Source organism: Antrostomus carolinensis, unplaced genomic scaffold, assembly GCF_000700745.2.
Source record: "Antrostomus carolinensis isolate BGI_N321 unplaced genomic scaffold, ASM70074v2 scaffold6504, whole genome shotgun sequence".
Taxonomy (NCBI): Eukaryota; Metazoa; Chordata; class Aves; order Caprimulgiformes; family Caprimulgidae; genus Antrostomus; species Antrostomus carolinensis.
Genome location: NW_010310022.1, coordinates 49,577 through 66,534, shown reverse-complemented (window position 1 = coordinate 66,534; position 16,958 = coordinate 49,577). Strand labels below are relative to the sequence as shown.

The 16,958-nt window shown below is 41.3% G+C and overlaps 1 protein-coding gene across 1 annotated transcript in view; it reads left to right on the top strand.

Moving 5' to 3' along the window:
• Positions 1 to 1,802: 1,802 nt before the first annotated feature.
• The window catches only part of LOC104523617 (cytosolic phospholipase A2 epsilon-like), a 34,532-nt gene continuing 19,376 nt past the window's right edge, over positions 1,803 to 16,958 (top strand). The window contains exons 1-3 of the mRNA XM_010166264.2: positions 1,803 to 1,898; positions 3,141 to 3,230; positions 11,837 to 11,909. Coding sequence (XP_010164566.2) covers positions 1,803 to 1,898; positions 3,141 to 3,230; positions 11,837 to 11,909 — 259 coding nt within the window. The remainder of the gene's footprint in view (positions 1,899 to 3,140; positions 3,231 to 11,836; positions 11,910 to 16,958) is intronic.

The window sequence follows — 16,958 nt, the reverse complement described above, 5'->3', positions numbered from 1 at the left end:
TTTTAAATTAGATAACACTAGTTCAATTGTTAATGAGAGCCCTGGACTTTTCTTTTTTCAATGGCATTCCCTGTGGAGTAACTCAGGTGGGAGCAGAATACCCTAATATAGCTGAAGACCATACAGATCATTCCAGAAGGCTGAGTGTGCATTTAATGGGGAATTAACTCTGTGGATGTGAAAGTCTGTGTGCAGAATCCACCTGTTCTTCTCCATGGGTTTCCTTGAGGACAAGGAATCTCATCTTTCTTGAGATTCCTCACCTTTAGAGGGGTTTCTAGGTGAATATCTTCACTCATGCTAATGGTCCTCTGAACTAATCAGCCTTGGGAAAGCTGCCCTGCTCTAATAACAAGTGCACTAGTATTTTTAGTGTCCTATGGCAGGTCTTCCAAGGTCAGGCAGGTCTTCCTTTCTGATGAGGCTAAAAAAAAAAAAAAAAAAAAGATGAATGATTGTCCTCTGAATTAAGCTGCAAGAAGAGTTCTCCGAGATGCATCTCAGAGTGTCCATGACCCGAGGCCAAAAGATGCTCTTGTGCTTCAAGTGTGGGCAGAGCTACTTTTCATGCTGGAAATGCAGATGCTATGACACAGCCTACTGTTGTTGGATCTACTAGTATGTTATTCATTTGTTTTTCTGTGTTTGAAGATGGTAATTTCCACTGGGTATGCCAGGAGATATTCGTGCGCTCTTTCATTCATGCTCTTTGATTGAACAAAATCTCTGTAAAATAAAACCAATGAACCGAATGAAACTGAATCACTGGATACTATATTCCGTTTGTCTTGATGTGGCTTTCCTGCAGCTGCCACACAAATTTCAGTTGTCTTTCTCTGAAAAATGTATGAAAGCATGACTCTTATCTGCTTTGCACAGCTATTATGTAATTGCTTGCTTTTTCTGTTGAATTTAGGGTACTGCCAGGTGCAGTAGTAGTCCTGGGTAACGTTTGTAGCCATAGGCATTGACCTCAAGACCTCTGCCTATCCCTGCAAATGTCCACCTCCTTCTCCCCCGCCATCCTATTGCACACAATCTGGGACTGCTACTGCATGCCCCTCACTCACCTCTCCTACCTGCTGCTCACCTCTGCAGAGTGATGATCCAGCCTTGTGCCCACATCTTGGCAAGTATTTAACCTTGCCTACATCTGGGAAGAAGAAACAGGAGGAGCTGGGAGCTGCTGGTACACACAGTAACCTGTCAAGTGGTGGGGGTGGCCCTTTCCAGGGGGCTTACTGCGTGGCACAGGGCAGTGCCTCTTAGCAGGCAGCGGGTTCGGGTCCCCTGGGGTATATGGAGGCTTTGACCAAATTGGACAGGGTTTTGCCTGCACACAGGCAGGTCACTGGTGGTTTTTACACACAGAGGGTTTTGCCAGGGCTCAGTTTCCCCACCATAGGAGCTGCCATCACTCTCTGCTCAGGGCAGACCCCAGACTGCAGGTGGAGAGCTGGATTTGAAGAAGCAGGGTCCAGCAGTCAGGCCCTCTGTGCTTCTCCTCTGCTTAGCAGGACAGCCCAGGACTCTGCTCACCATGGAAAAAGGGTGGTAGCAGTGCAGGATCTGAGGGGCAAGCGCAGGCTGGGCGAGGTTCCCAGCCAGAGGAAGGTACCGCATCCCTTTTGGCTGTTGTGCTTACCCCATAAGATCTTTCCCTGGAGCAGTCATCCTTGGTGCTCCACCATCTTTGGCAATGGGAGGGGAGTCCTTTACTTATAGAAATGAGATGGGTGGGGCCTCAGGTCATTTTATAAAATAACTTGTCATTGACTCCTACAGGAGTAAACCCTGCAAACATGTCTCAGGAAGTGCTGCCCGTGAAGGTGCCAGAAGAACTCTATTACATGAATCCAGGGAAGGCCACGATGCTATCAAATGCAAAAACACGACAGGTAAGAAAAGACTTTAAAAGTTTGCTTAAGGTCCATAGCATTTAACAGAAAACAAAATCCTACTTTGTGAGTGTACTCATATACAAGCTCCAGTAGAAACTTGCTTGTCTGATGGGACTAGGTGTCAATGTCTCTGTCTGAAGGAGTTTAAGGTGAAATTTTCTCTTTGTGCCTATCAGTGGCAAAAGTCCTCCTGACTCCACTGGAGGCAAAGGTCTCAGCTTTATAAGCAAAATAAGAGAAGTTAGTGTAGCAAGGGGACAGAAAAGGAAGAGAAAGTGCAAAAAATTAACAGGGAAGGAAACAATTTTTAGGGGATTGCATCATCAGCCTGAACCCAGATCTAGACTTAAAAAAATTTTTTTCTCCATAATTAAATGTTATTTTTACTAAAAACTTAATATTTCTGTATCTACAGCGAAGTTTTGACATGTATGTCAACGTGACAACCCCATTTTTTGTTATTGGAAAAGGAATAAGGACAGGATAGAGAATAGGGATAGGGAATTTTATTTTTTGTTTCCACATTCTTATTTTTGTTCTGAATTTTCCATTTTGTTTTGCACTCTCTGGGTCATTTCAATATTTGTGTTTAATTTAAATTGTAGTATATTATACATTTTTTTGATGTGCACTTTGACTAGACAAAGGCACATCACTTCAGGAAGTACTCTGGAAACAGAAACAGAATACTTTCAACATTTTTTATAGGAACTGTCCTTTAATGGTGTTTTCCTACAAGGCATTTCAAGAGGGGGCACCCTATGTAGTAGAAGTATTTCAGAACTTCTGTTCCCTAAAAAAATTGAAATGTTAGATTTAAAATTTTGCAATTGCAACCTGTTTCATGCTCTAGGTTCAAACCCAGAGAGGAGGTTTTGGGATTTTTTTTAATCAAGATTTAAGACTCCTGAGAGCAGAAGCAGATTGCCAAAAGACTACATTTGAAACAAAACTCAAACCTTTATTCACAGAATAAATGCAGAAGCATCTTTTGAGTATCTCACAGCTCTTCCTTCACTGACTCATCGAAAGGGTGCCTCTGACATGGATTTTGTATCAGCGTATGCCAAACCATGTGGTGGTTTCTTCATTATGCTGAGCACTGTAATGCAGCAGGGTGTAACCAACAACTCTTCTAATTGAGCTTTCAGCAAAAACTATTGCAAGTAGGAATTTGATAATGATAATGCTGCTGCTGTTGTTTTAGTGTAATCATTTATCATTTCTTTCTTTCTTCAGGATGAAGACTCGGACATCAATTCACTAGGAGATGGAGGACTGCAAGGAGAAAATGAAAAAAGTACTGTACCAGACAAAAGTGATTTCAAGGTATTGTGAGCAAAATAACTTCAAACCAAAAAGAGGGCTGGGGGTTATTTATCAGGCAGATAACTAATGATGGCAGCAGATGGAGGGAAATGTTACAAGGGAAATGTCCGTAAGTTTGTTGTTTGGATCCTTTTATTCCACTTATGTTTATGATTTTCAGAATTGCTTATTTCTCTGTTATGTTTTATTGGGAGTCTGCAGGATACCTGCTGTTTTAATCCCTCACTTACTTGTGAATAAAATCCGTTGGTGAGCTTTCTGTTCCACAATTCTTTTTGTAACTGAAAAGGCCAAAAGTAACACTGATGCATGTTCTGCTGTAATGCCTTAAGCAGCACAGTCTCTATCTGAGTAAGTTAGGGAGGAGTCCTGGATTATTGAACCCTGATTTTTCACCATTTCTGTGCTCCATCAGAAAAAACTATGACAGAGGATTCTATGAAAGGAGTGATGCTTGAATGTGCTAGAGCTATTCTTTGTGTTTGAAGATCATTCATAGGTTTATTTTTGTTAGAAATTACTGATTTTGATAGAGATTCTCATTCTGCTACTTTGCTATCTGTGCAGTAAGTACAGGCATTGTTTCCTATCTGTCAGGATTAGAGAAGTTTAAATGTAACCTGCATAACAATGCTGTCCCAAGAAGTGTCTGTTTCTGAGCCAGACAGTTCTATGGAAATTTGCATTATAATCCATGCAGACAAGTCATACTGAGACAAAATGAAGCTGAAAAGGAGCTTTCTACAGTAGTTGAAGTAATACCATGAAGAGGCAGACAGGTGAGCTTTGTGATAAACTAGTTACCAGGTAGTTCTGGTACAATGTAGGCACTGAGAAATTAAAACAAATTCTTATTTACATTCACAGTATTTTTAGTTTTTCACATACACTTTTCAAAGTTTAGGTTCTGTGCTTGCCCAGTATTAGGATTTTTATTAAAAAAATAAAATAAAAAATTCACTGGCATTGAAATATTATTTTCTCAGGATATATTCAATATATTCAATTACTCTTGGGTCTTTATGGCATTTCATCTTGCAAAGATTTAGCTTACAATGTCTGGTATCTCCAGCCTGCGCAAATATCGAAATTCTGGACCGTGCATAGAATGAAGAATTTTGTAGATAATAAAAACAGTCCAAAAACCAATTAATTGATCAGTCTTTGGTATAATGTCTGCTCCTTACAAGGGATAAGGAACCTAAAATCATGATGAGAGAAAGCAAAAATATTTGAACTCCTGGATTATAATTACCTATGATAATTATACGTGACAGGTAACTTCTTGTCTTCATTTCTGAATCCCACGCAGTGATGTACTTGTTTTTCCATTATCTGCTCAGGGTACAGGCTTAGATCAAAGACATTTAAGGTCATGAAATTTCAAGAGTGCAGGTGTGACAGTAGTGGACCAAAAGAATCAACTTATGCATATGGGACCATATCCTTCTTCTATTGCCCCTGTCTCTCACTGAAGGATTATTTTTCAGATTTCAAAATTCCAAAAATTAATGACCATCCACTGGTGGTGGACTGAGTTGTTGTTCTTGCATCTGGTTACATAGTCATTGTTTTTTCTTCTGTGATCAGAACATAGCACTCTACCCTATGCACTTGCATGATCATGGCTTGATTACTGCAGCATACCACATGTTTATGTGAAGGACATATACATGCTTTTATGTTCTGCTCAGTTTTTGCCAAATGTAAATTTTTCATCACCAAAACTACAAAAAGACTTAAATATGAGAGTCTCTGCCTGCTAAGAGAGATCATCTGTTAGAAACATACCACAGCATAGCCCAGCATCTGCATGTGCCTTTAGCCAACATGCTGATTTTTGTCTGCATTAGGAAATCTATATTATTCAGGCCTTGGCTGGAACTTTGCCCCATGTTAAAGTAGCAGGAAGCGTCAACTCTGGTATTTCAGACATCAGTGCTTGTATTAAAATATTTAAGGATTGCAGCAGGCCTCATACAATAATTAATGTGAGGGAAGGGGAGGAGAAAAATTGGATGCATAGTTCTGAATTCAGTGTGAGCCATGTCTTAACGAGGGTAAGACGCCTCATACCTCAGGTCAAGTGGCACCTCATTTCCTTGCCAGGCAAGGATTCCTTCTTCTTGCAGAATTTGTGCAGCTGGGAGAACAGCAGCCCTTTACCTGAAGAGGGGCAGGTTAAAGTCTCACCCTTATGCAAAGCAGGAGCTCTGGTTTCTGCTGGGTTTTGGAAGCTGGAAGCAGCCCCTGAGATTATGGGAAGAGTGAGGAGCTGCCACACTGCACAGGGGGGTTGGGAGGAGGTTGTTGCCTCTGACACAGATGGGACTCCATCATGTGAACCAGGAGCTGAGGCAGGCAGGAGGGCTGGGTCCCCAGTGGTGCCAGGCATGGGGTCTACCACAAGGGCAAGAGCCTGCTGTTGGGAGAAGCACCAGACCCAGGCTCAGCAGCAACTGGAAAGGCAGGAGGTCACAACTCCTGAGCCACCCCCAGCCCCATGGTGCTTGCAGGAATGTGGCACTGCTCAGCTGCAGGAGCTGTTCTGAGCCCAGGTGCCTCCCATGCCATCCTGAGTGGTGGTATGGGGATGCCTAAAATACAAGCTGTTGAAATGACATGCTCCAGCATGCCTCCCACTTCAACAATTAACTTCGCAAAGTCAAAAGAGGCCACTTCCCATCAGCTCATAGCTTTGATATATGGTTTTTCTTATCCACATTTGACATAACACATGTAAAACATCTGTGTCTGAGATGGACCTCTAGATTCCTTTGAGAATCAATAGTCAGAAAAAGATATTTTCAGGGTGTGATGCATGTCCTGTGGTAACATCTACCTTACAATGAGACTCCAGAAATGCCTAACAGCTGTCAGATGTAAACAACTATTTTACAGCTAGCTGGAATTAGGTGTGATGAGTCTCAACCCTCAGACAGTTAATACTCAGTCTGGTTTCTTTTTCTTGTATTTGTTCCGGTTGGGAGGGGCAAAGCAGCATAAGAGCACTCTGTCTGTTCATGGATGGACTATCCTATCCCCCTGGATACAGTTCTACACATGGAAATAATTTTGAACGTACAGTTGAAAGGTCTGTGTTTTCAAATGGACCTCTTTTTCAAAATCAGAAAAAATCCATTTGTTAAACATCTGGAAACATTAAAAGATGGAGGACAATGTTAACAGGACTGAAAGAGCTATGCAGCTAGCCTGTATTATCAGTCAAATAATAAATTTCTGCACAAGTTGGGATCAATATGCACTGAGAGTGTCCATGTTGTGTTGACCAATATTTGAAGTTTTGCTTTTTGGAAATGTGTTTCAAGCATACTATCATGTGCAGAGTCTTATTCCTTGAAAGTGTCTCATGAGGGATTTATGTATGAGGAAGCAATGATCTGAAGGACACAATTCTTGCATATACCTGTCATGCTCCTGTGGACACAGACAAATTTTCTCTGCTGAAACCAGAGTTACTGTGGCTATATGTAAGAAAGGAATGTTTCCATCCAGCTGTGGGATTTTTTTAATTTACTGTTATCAAAGAAGACTTCTGCTAATTCTGGTGAAAAGGTGGTCTGATCAGAAGAAGTTATGATGTTAGTAATAAAAAGCATTAAATACTTGTCTTGTGAAAACCAGCCAGTGGCAGTGGTGGTCCTCAGCACCCACTAAGGCCCCATGCAGCCCCACAGCTGTAGATGGAGGTGCCACAGCCCCAGCACCTGAAGAAGCACCTGGAGAAGGTAAAGGAAGGAAGCAATTAGAGCAGCTGCTTTTCCAGCATGGAGCCTGGATTTGTCAAGAATGAGGAAGAGCTTCAGAGACATGACCAAATGCAGCAACCAACCGTGTTCAGTCCAGACAGCATGCCATGGTGGGGTCCCCTGGCACATCCCACAGCAGTGGGAGATGGGCTCCAGCAGGTTGGGGCAGGCCTTGGCTGAGTGATGTTCACAGCCTGAAGGATCTCGATTACAACTGTAAAACACCTGAGGATGCACATGCTCTAAGGAGACCTGACTCTCAGACAGCTCAAGATAGACACTTCTTCACACACACCTCCAGCTCTAGATTCATCATCAGCAGCAAAGTATTTTAGTTCTTTTAATTTTGTTCCTGGCTACCATCTAGTTAAACTGGCACCTGGAGGTGAAGAAAGGAGTGCCCCGGTGACATCCTGTGGGTGATTTCATCTAAGCAGAATGCTTCTCCAGGCCAGGAATGCAGGGAGACCTTAGTCAAGGTAGGGAAACGATCTTTGCCAGGAAAGGCTGCTGTGCCAGTAGATGACATAGAAACAGATACAGGCATTATTATTGGGTGACTGCAGGAAAAATGTGTGGGTGGAGAGGAAGCTCTTTTAATGGTTTACACAGATAACAGAGTTTTTTTTCAGGTTGGTCTGTGGAAATGGCCTTTTTCAACCATTCAAAAAGTAAATTGATTGTCCTCAATGTATTTTTAAATCTCGTCTGATCTTTGCAGGATGGCTTGTGGAGTAGCACGCAGTGTGGCTGCACTGAAATAGGTAATGGCACCAGCACATGGTGGCACAAAATTTTCTCTGCTTCCTCATCATAATTTTTCATCCAGCATAACAAAGGCCACCTCCTCACAAGACCAGATGGAAGGCATTCCACATTTTGTGTAGAAAAGCAACAGCTGAGCATCTGCTTGGAGAAGAGTTGCTTTTTGGTGATGATGCAGTTTTCACCACACATTCTGAAGATGAATTTCAGGGTCTCTGCATTATTTTTCTGTTAGTTTATGATTGCTTTGGCATAAATACCAGTGTAAAAAGGGCAACAATCAAGACTGAAAATGTGTTGGTTGCCCCTGGAGGGTCAGAACTAAATTCTCTCTGGATCACTGTTGTTAGATTAATGCTCTGTTTTGGGAAGGCAGCTACAGTATTCTGCTAACTGATTGTACATCTGAGGTAAAGCAAGGAGCTAACACTCAAAAAACAAATATTCATTGAGCCGGTGTGCATTTGACTCTACTGTTGTGGAATTGTGAGACTGGAGTACCCTACTTGTAGCCATGGTGGAGTGGTGAATGTCTGTACCATTGAAATCACAAGCTGGGAAGGTGCTGCTAGCTATAGCGCATGCTGGAAGAGTCTGTTAGATGAAGAATCCTAGAGGCTGAAGAAAGGTATTCAGAGAAAAGCAAGTGTAAAAAGGTAAAGAAGAATAGCCATCCTCTGGTCTCATGGACTCTTGTCTCATTAAGGAGTACTGTCATTTTGGACCTCCACAGCCATTCGTGATGTGGCAGGATGTATTATACAGCTAAACTAGTGGAGTAATTTACAGCACTGCTTCTTGAGATGGATGCATGCCACACATACCTACATCTGAATAAGTGTGACTTTAAAGAGGGCTGGGATAGACATAGGATGCACAAATCTGCCTGGAATGCAGACAGGCTGCATCCTCAGAACACTCAGGACAGAGAAACTTCTGTTTTCAAATTCTTACTCAGCCAGCTGAGAGAAAGTTGGTATCATTCACAGGACAGAGGAATCCTTTACTTCTACCAACCAAGTAACTTGATGCCAAGTATCATACCATGTTATTCTTTTTTATGGGAATTGGTGGAATATTGGAAGAAGAGACTATGAGGTCTGCTCTACTTTTGATGGAACTGTTTGGAATATCCCAGTAAAACTCAATTTCCTTGGGAGTACAGAGAAAGCAGCAGTGTACACTCTGCTCATGCACTGGCATCGCAGTGTGCTATATTGCATGCAGCTGTGCTATACACGTGTGTACATGAAACACACGAGCACAATTTGACAAGCCAACAGATTGACAAACAGTGAAACAGTCACAGAGTGACTACATCAGTCTTGATTTTACCAAAAGCAAAGCTACAATACGACAGCACTAAATGATTGTTTGTAGCATGTCCTTGTTAGCCCCAGGACAGGATGCCGCTTGGGGTCTTCCACCATTCAAGGCTGTGGTGGAAACCTCTCTGTATGTGGAACATCACAACAGAGCAGTAGCCTTTTTTTGTTAAAGAGATCATCATCACTTTTAAGTAAACAAAATAACAGAATTCTATCCTTTGCTTTATGCATGCGTAGTTGCTATCTTCTTTGTTTGTATAACCAGATCCTAGCACATAATGTTATGGTTGTCGCAGTTGCTATTTAAATACAGTTCTTTTGTTTATTATGTTACTGGAATTAATTAAAATAGTAAATCCTCCTGGGAGCAGTAGAACTAGCAAGGCCTGATCACTGGATGATTTCTGCTCTTCCTTTTGTCTTCACTACCCTCAACAGCAGGTGCCAGGGCTGCCAGGAGGTTAATGCCTGGCTGTGCCTCTTGCTTGGGTAACTGGCTGGTGGCATCTGCCTCCCCCAGTGCAAGCACAGGTCCTGATTTCTGCAGCTTCTATGAAGCCACTGATTTTTTATTTATGTATGTATGTATGTATGTATTTATTTATTTATTTTTGTGGAACTTCACAACTCTGAGAATTGATTTCCCTGTGCCAGGTGGGGAAATTTGTCTAACACATTAGAAAGTAATTTACATGGGAACCAGGAGACAGGTGATCAGATAGCAGAAACTGTGTAATACTAATTTTAAAAAACCCCAACCCACCACACTTCCTTAATATCTCCTATCTAAGAATCTCAAACTGCTTTGCAAATATTGAATCCATTGGTTCTCACTCAAGCAATACCATTTGCCTGAAGAAGTGTAGCTGGAGCTGATCCAGGAGCTGGCAGCACCTTGAGCAACCTCTGGAGATAAATGGCTGCAAGAATTGCCCCATGCTTATGCAGATCCTACCAAACAATGAGTTTCTGCCTTCTAGGGCATATGCTGAGGTGCCCGAGCTCATTCCTAACATGTGAGTGTGATGATCCGCCTCTGTTAATTACCCAGCTGAGAAGAAGGGTTCATTAGCTGGGTGGAGAACTGTATTAATATGGCTATACTGTTTCTGAACCAGTGTCCTTGCACGGGGTAGCTCTGAGGACATATCCCTTCATCAGTTGTTTGCAAATTTTGCAGCTTCTGTTAGGCTTTTTCTCCTTTGAGAACACTTGAAATAGAAGGGGGATGGATTGCTGAGGGTGCGTGTCATGAAGAAGTACTAAAAAAGGAAGAAAACAAAGAATTCTTGAGGCACATACAGGAGGGGTGAAAGCAGGAACCCTTTTTAAGATCTCAGCAAAAACATTGTAACACAGAATGATGTGTTAGGAGAGAGAAGAGAGAATTTTAAACACACATTGAAGAAATAATTTGTTGTGACACAGGAAGCTGAATCATTTTCCCATCGGAAAATAAGGTCCTTTTTGCTAATTTCTCTTAAAAAAAAAAATTGGCAACATTACACATATTGTTTTAAGTGTGGTTCTTCCATCTTCTCATTATCTGCCTTAACATCTATTTTGTCTGGTTGTTTATAGTCACTCTAGGAAGTCTCTGAAGTGCTATAGAAATAGAAGGATGCTCCTAAATGAGAGGAAATCAGTTGATAAAAATAGCAGTTGTCAGAAAGAATGATTTGGAGGGTTCTGCTGTAACCACTTATGCAGGTGGAATTGTTCCTAGGAGTGTGTGGAAATGACCGTGTGTCACAGGAAATGCTGATTTATTTATTGGCTTTGTCAGAGTAGCCTTTTGCAGATAGGTCTGAGCCAGAGACAGCTTAATGGAATGAGCCAACAGGAAACCGCCTTCCTTAGAAGAAGGAAATCACATTATCCTCTAATAATAAATAGGAAGAGGTCCCCACAGTCACAAAATCTGGAGAGATTTGTTATGGCTGAGGCATTCAAAGGGACCAAAGTTAAACACTTTCAATCTAAGGGGTTTTTTGGTGGGGTGTATTGCCCTTTATTTTCCCCAAAGGCAACCCATACCTAATTCCTTACCCCCTAAATCCTCTGGAAACAATTCTCAGCCATTGGTTTATCTCACAGTTGTGATTTACAAAAGCTCAGATTATAGTTCCTGTTTTTCCTGTATAATTATAAAGGGGAAAAAAAAATCTATGTTCCTGAAGCAGAAGACAAAACCACCTCTCTGAGAGTGGTAATTTGGGTTTATCGTGACAGTTAGCGACAACATATATTCTCCACGGTGCTCTTTTCCATGTGATGGGATCTCATGGGTGGTCACTGAGGGAATTGGCTGTAACTTTGAGTAAGACTGCTGGTATTTTGACAACTCCACTATAGCGCTCACCACTGCATTTACTCTATTCAAAAGACTTTTTGTAGCTGTGCTGTAGAGCTAAACTCTGCAATTTCAGAGCAAGGGGGTTTGCGAGTGTCTCACAGACAGTATAAGTTGATAGGGACTTATCCCTTTCTTTTCTGCTATGATGATCAATCCAGACTCTGGGAGTAACACAGTAGAAAACCAATAAAATATATAAAATGTTAAAACAAGATTTCTTTCTAGAAGAAGCTTATGTTGCAGATTTTCATCTGCAGCATAGTGAGATAGTTGACAAAGTTTTTACCCACTTTATTATTGCTTTGTAGCACTCAGTCAGTTTGGACATTTGATACTTATTCCCACTGAAGGCTTATTCGTACTCTGTTTTGTACCTTTCTTCTCCAGATCTTCTCCTCTCCCTGCTACCTGCTGACTGTAAGGATCATCCGGATGAGAAATGTCCAGCGAGTGGACACCCGTAAGTATCTCCACTCTTAGTGGTATCTCAGGGTACGAGCAACAAGTTTTCTTTTACAATTGTATAGCAACCTTTTCCAATAAACTGTCAATAAACTAATAAATTAGTGTACATAAACTAATTGTTATAAACCAGGTCAGTCCTTGCTGCTTTCTGCTGTTTCATTGAATGTTATTGCTATGCTTTCTGGTTGATTTTAAGACTTGGATGTGTTTTTGAGGATAAGTACTTTCTCCCAATGAAAGGACAGTTTCTGACATAGGTGGATGAAAAAGACTGCATCCCATGTTTCCAAATGCATGGGGTAATTTTGCCATTGGATTGTAGTGCCATGGGATCTGTGGCTGGCAGGAGCAGGCTTTTTCATCCCCCTCCAATCTTGGTTCTGACACAGATGAAATGAACAAGAAAAAACTTTCTAAAATCATGACCACGAGGCTAATGTCGTTATGAATTACCCTGAAATGACTGCCAAAAACATGCTGACTGAGAGCTGGATGCCTTGTCCCTTCTAATGCTTGTGCAACAGTATTGCAGTTGTGCAAGCATGTGAGTCACACGGCAGGAAAGTAGTGCAAGTGGGAAAATACCCCTGTTGAGTTAAAGGATGTGAACTACCGACACGTGCAGCGAGGAGAGGTATTTCACACTAAATAGACAAGTTAACAGTTCATTTTGTTTGAATCAATATAGCTACATGATTGCCTGTGAAAGGATGCTGAGACTAGCTCTAGGGTGAGTGTGGAAGGGAAATGGTACAACCCTGACATCTCTCTTGATTCTCCTCTTTCACTATGAGTGGCAGCAATTGACACTGTAGTCTCTTGCTCAGGAAGAGCCAGGGAAGATGTTCTGAAATATGAAGACCTGGATTTACCACACAGTACCATTCCCATCTTACCCTGCAGTTGTCACATGTTTTTTTGGAAGGTATATCAGAAGGCTTCCCTGTGTCACAGCTCCGAGTGAGGGATATACCAGCCTTATCTTAGGTCATATTGTTGGGTTGCACTCTCCGCACCTGCACCTCCCTCCAGGTCCGTGGCTGTGGCACACGTGTGGTGATGTAATAACACAGAAAGATTTCATCAAGGACCCATCTCAGATCTTCTGCATGTCAGGCGGCAAGACAATATCGCAAATAACTAGGTTGTAGAAAAAGATTGTGTAAGTAGAACTGAAGCAATATTTTACATTAAATACACAGCTGACCAGTTTGACTGCATCTGCTCATGTAATTAAGGATTGTTTGATATGCTTTATATCTCAAAGTACATTTAAGATACTAGAATGACAAATCACATCAATAGAACAGAGTACTTTGACAGCCAAGCAGCCAACAGTCATTGATCTCCAATGATAAACTGAAGTCATGTAGTAGTCATACAGAACCACTTTAAAAACATTTTAAAACCAGTGTAATTACTTCTAGGATCTCCAAACATATTAAATACCTATTTTTTTCACTTTCAAAAATCTTCAAAGCATTATTATCTGCATAGAATTTCCAAGATTTTTTTTCTTTAAAAGTAGTAGTCTTACAGAATCAAATCAATGCTTATACAGTTCTCTGAGGTGAATGTATTCAGTAGATCCACTACAAAAGCCTCTGACACTTGAGGAAATGGAGTAACAAAAGAAGCTGTAGAAAGTCACCAACTATGATGACAGATCTGAAACAAATTTTATATCCAGAGGGACTAAACAGACCACAAACCTTAAGAGTAGAAGCAAAGTTATTAAGGAGGGCATGGAAGCTGTCTCTACAAAAAGGAATAGGAGGTAGAAGGTGAATAAGGAGATATTTTTCACAATTTTTCACAATATGAGGATAAAGGAGCACCCAATAAAATTATCAAACAAGAAGTATAAAATTATTATAAAAGTAAACTGTGGAACTCATTGTCACAGGAATGCATGGATGTCAAAATATATCTGTTCAGTATTATATCTGTTTCAATAAAATAAATTATTCATGGAGGATAAATCTAGCAAGGGTTATTAAACATGATGTTCCCAGTGAAAATTCTAGTTTGGGAGATCATTACTCTGGCATTACCTGAATGATGGATGGTGGATCAGGTGCAGTACTGCTGTAGAATTAGCTTGTTTCTTCTTCTCTGGAGCAAGGTGTAGGAGCGTTACTACCTGGCAGTGAAATTATTAAGAATTTATTTTTTAACATGAAAAAGCCTAATGTTTTTTCTTCTGTCTCATCCTTGGAAAAAAGCTAAACTTTTCCACATGAGACTTGCCCAAAATGCCCAGTCCAAGACAGACATGCTTCCTGGAAACACATAGCATGAATGCTGGCATTTGACAAGTAGTAGGCAGTTAAGAGTGCAGTCTTAAGACAGAAGGAGGGCAGCCTTAAATCTAGTTCTTAAATCAGCTCTGTCTGCAAATCAAATAAAGACAAGCAACTATCTTGTCAAGGAAAAGGTGCAGATGAGAGACTTTGTTCCTCCTTTAGAGGGATACTGATGTGCCTAAGAAAGGCAAAATGTTTAAGGCAGCCAGACAGGCCAGGCTGACTAGACCTACCTTACTGGGGAGACATTTGGTAGGAGCAGCCAATGTTTTCAATGTTAGCAGTCAGTTTCCTGGCAGCCTGCTACAACATGCTTCATCTCTGCCCTGCAGTGCTTCTGCACTGTTTAAGAATAGAATAGGACAGAATAGAATAGAACAGGCTATTTCAGCTGAAGGAGACCTACAACAATCATCTAGTCCAAATGCCTCTTAAACACTGACAGGCTTAGGACATTGACCACCTCTCTAGGAAGCCTGTTCCAGTGTGTGACCACCTTCTCGGTAAAGAAATGCTTCCTACTGTCCAGTCTAAACCTCCCCTGGTGCAGCTTTGAACCATACCCACATGTCCTACCACTGGATCCCAGGGAGAAGAGATCAGCACCTCCCTCTCCACTTCCCCTCCTCAGGAAGCTGCAGAGCCGTGAAGTCACCCCTCAGCTTCCTTTTCCCCAAACTAGACAAGCTCAAAGTCCTCAGCACCTCCTCACAGGACATTCCTTCCAGCCCTTTCACCAGCTTTGTTTCCCTCCTCTGGACCCATTCAGGGACCTTCACACCCTTCTTAAATGATGGAGCTTTTGATGCTGCTTATTGTTTATCTGTACCCATGGGAATGGTAAAGACCTGGGCGTATCTCCCAGACCTCAGTGCAAAGTTGGCATGGGTGTATGGAAAGCAGGAGGCAAAGGGGTGTAGTATGTAACCAAAACATTTGAAGAGAAAAGATATTCCTGGGAATCACTATTCTCAGAGTCATCAGTCTGCAAAGCCCACTGTGCCAGCTGTGTGAGGGAAACAGATGCTACTAGGATAATTTCTCTTGTTTCCACCTGTGGGCTTGAACACAGAGAAGGAAGGCAGCCCTTTTCTTTCCCTTTGGGATTTTGTTCTTTAAGGAAATGAAAGGAAAAGAGGAAACCTGACTGCTGGAGGTGAAATGTCCTCTCAGCTAACACAGTCAGGAAGAAACCACAGGGAAGGAGGCTAAGAGATAAGAGTGGTGGTGAGGTAGAAGTGAATTAAAGCAGAAGATATGACTCCAGACAAGGACAGTTAAACTGTTGTCAGAACCTAATTTTTCTTCTTTTTTTTTTTTTTTTTTTTTGGGGAAAAAAAAATAAAAAAAATGTTTTTTTTTTTTTTTTTTTTTTGGTGCAAAATAAGATATAGAAGATGGAAAAGAGCAGGAGAAGGAGAGGGCTATGGTCTGTTGAATATTTTCCAAACAATTTTTTCCATGAGAAAAATATTAGTTTTTTGACTCTGTAGGATTGTGTTGATTTCTCCATAACTTTTAGGAAATATTTGACAGAATTAAAAATGCTTTTCTGTTTCTGCATTATAACATTAAAAAGTAGAAAATCAATAATTAAGGTGTCAGTTGACATATCACACTGCATTGTGTAATTTCTCAAGCAGTTCTGAATTTCAGTTCATTCATTCTTACTTTGACAGAAAAGCAGTAAGCTTTTTTGCACAAATACTCTTTCAACAACATAAAATGCAGCCTCCACTCAGTTTGAGACAAAGCCATTGGCTGTAGGATGACACCTGGCAAAACCTAGTGGAGAAGGAAAGGAGAAGACAAGAAAAAACTCCTGTTGCAGCCAAGCGAGTTTTTGCCTTGCCCTACAAGTCAATGTTTAAGCTCTTGTTCCCCTGATCTACCTGCAGAGTCCTTACTGAAGGATCCTCTCCATTTACTGCTGCCATCACTTGTCAGTCTCAAAAAGCTTGCATTAAAGAGCAACCATTTTCAAAGCTAGTTAGCTTTTGTATTACATGATATCTGATCATTTTATTGTTAAGAACTGTGTAAGGGAGAGTTTCAAGGTGCTGAAGTATTTCTGCATGAAGAAACATTGCATTCCCCTGCCACACAGTACATTGCATTTTTGGGTGCATCCATTTGAGATATACTTTAATTTAGGTGCCTTTGAGAAATAGGAATATCCTTTACTAACTTTCCCATGGTACATTTCTGGAGAGACTTGGTTCCTCTCTTCCTGGAGGTGGCAATCAGTTAAGATCCAATGTCTGATTCAATGAGCTTCTGCCGTCTCCTACAACAGAGGTAGTTCTGCAGCTGCTTTCACAAACCCTCACCAAGAAAATCACTGAATGTAAGGCAGATGGAGACTTTTTGCAGTTGTTCTCAAAAGGTGGAGGAGGCTCTCAGGCCCCTCTCATCAGACAGCAGCTAGGGGTTAGCATGTGTGTGTGCACACATGAGCACAGGAAAGCTTGTTGGTTGAGAAACTGAAGAAGAGGCGATTCTCACCCTCTTCCTTTATACACATCATCGCTGTTGACTCTAACTCATGCAAGGAAGGATAGAAACCACCACCTGTTCTGGTACATCTTATGGTCTGTGCTTTTTCCCTCTCAGAAGGATATATTGAAAAAAGATACATTACATCAGGCATTTCTGCCTTTATATAACTTACACTTGCTGTTGGTACCACACTAATCTTTCCAGTGCCATGCAGCACTTTGCCACATTAACAATAGTTT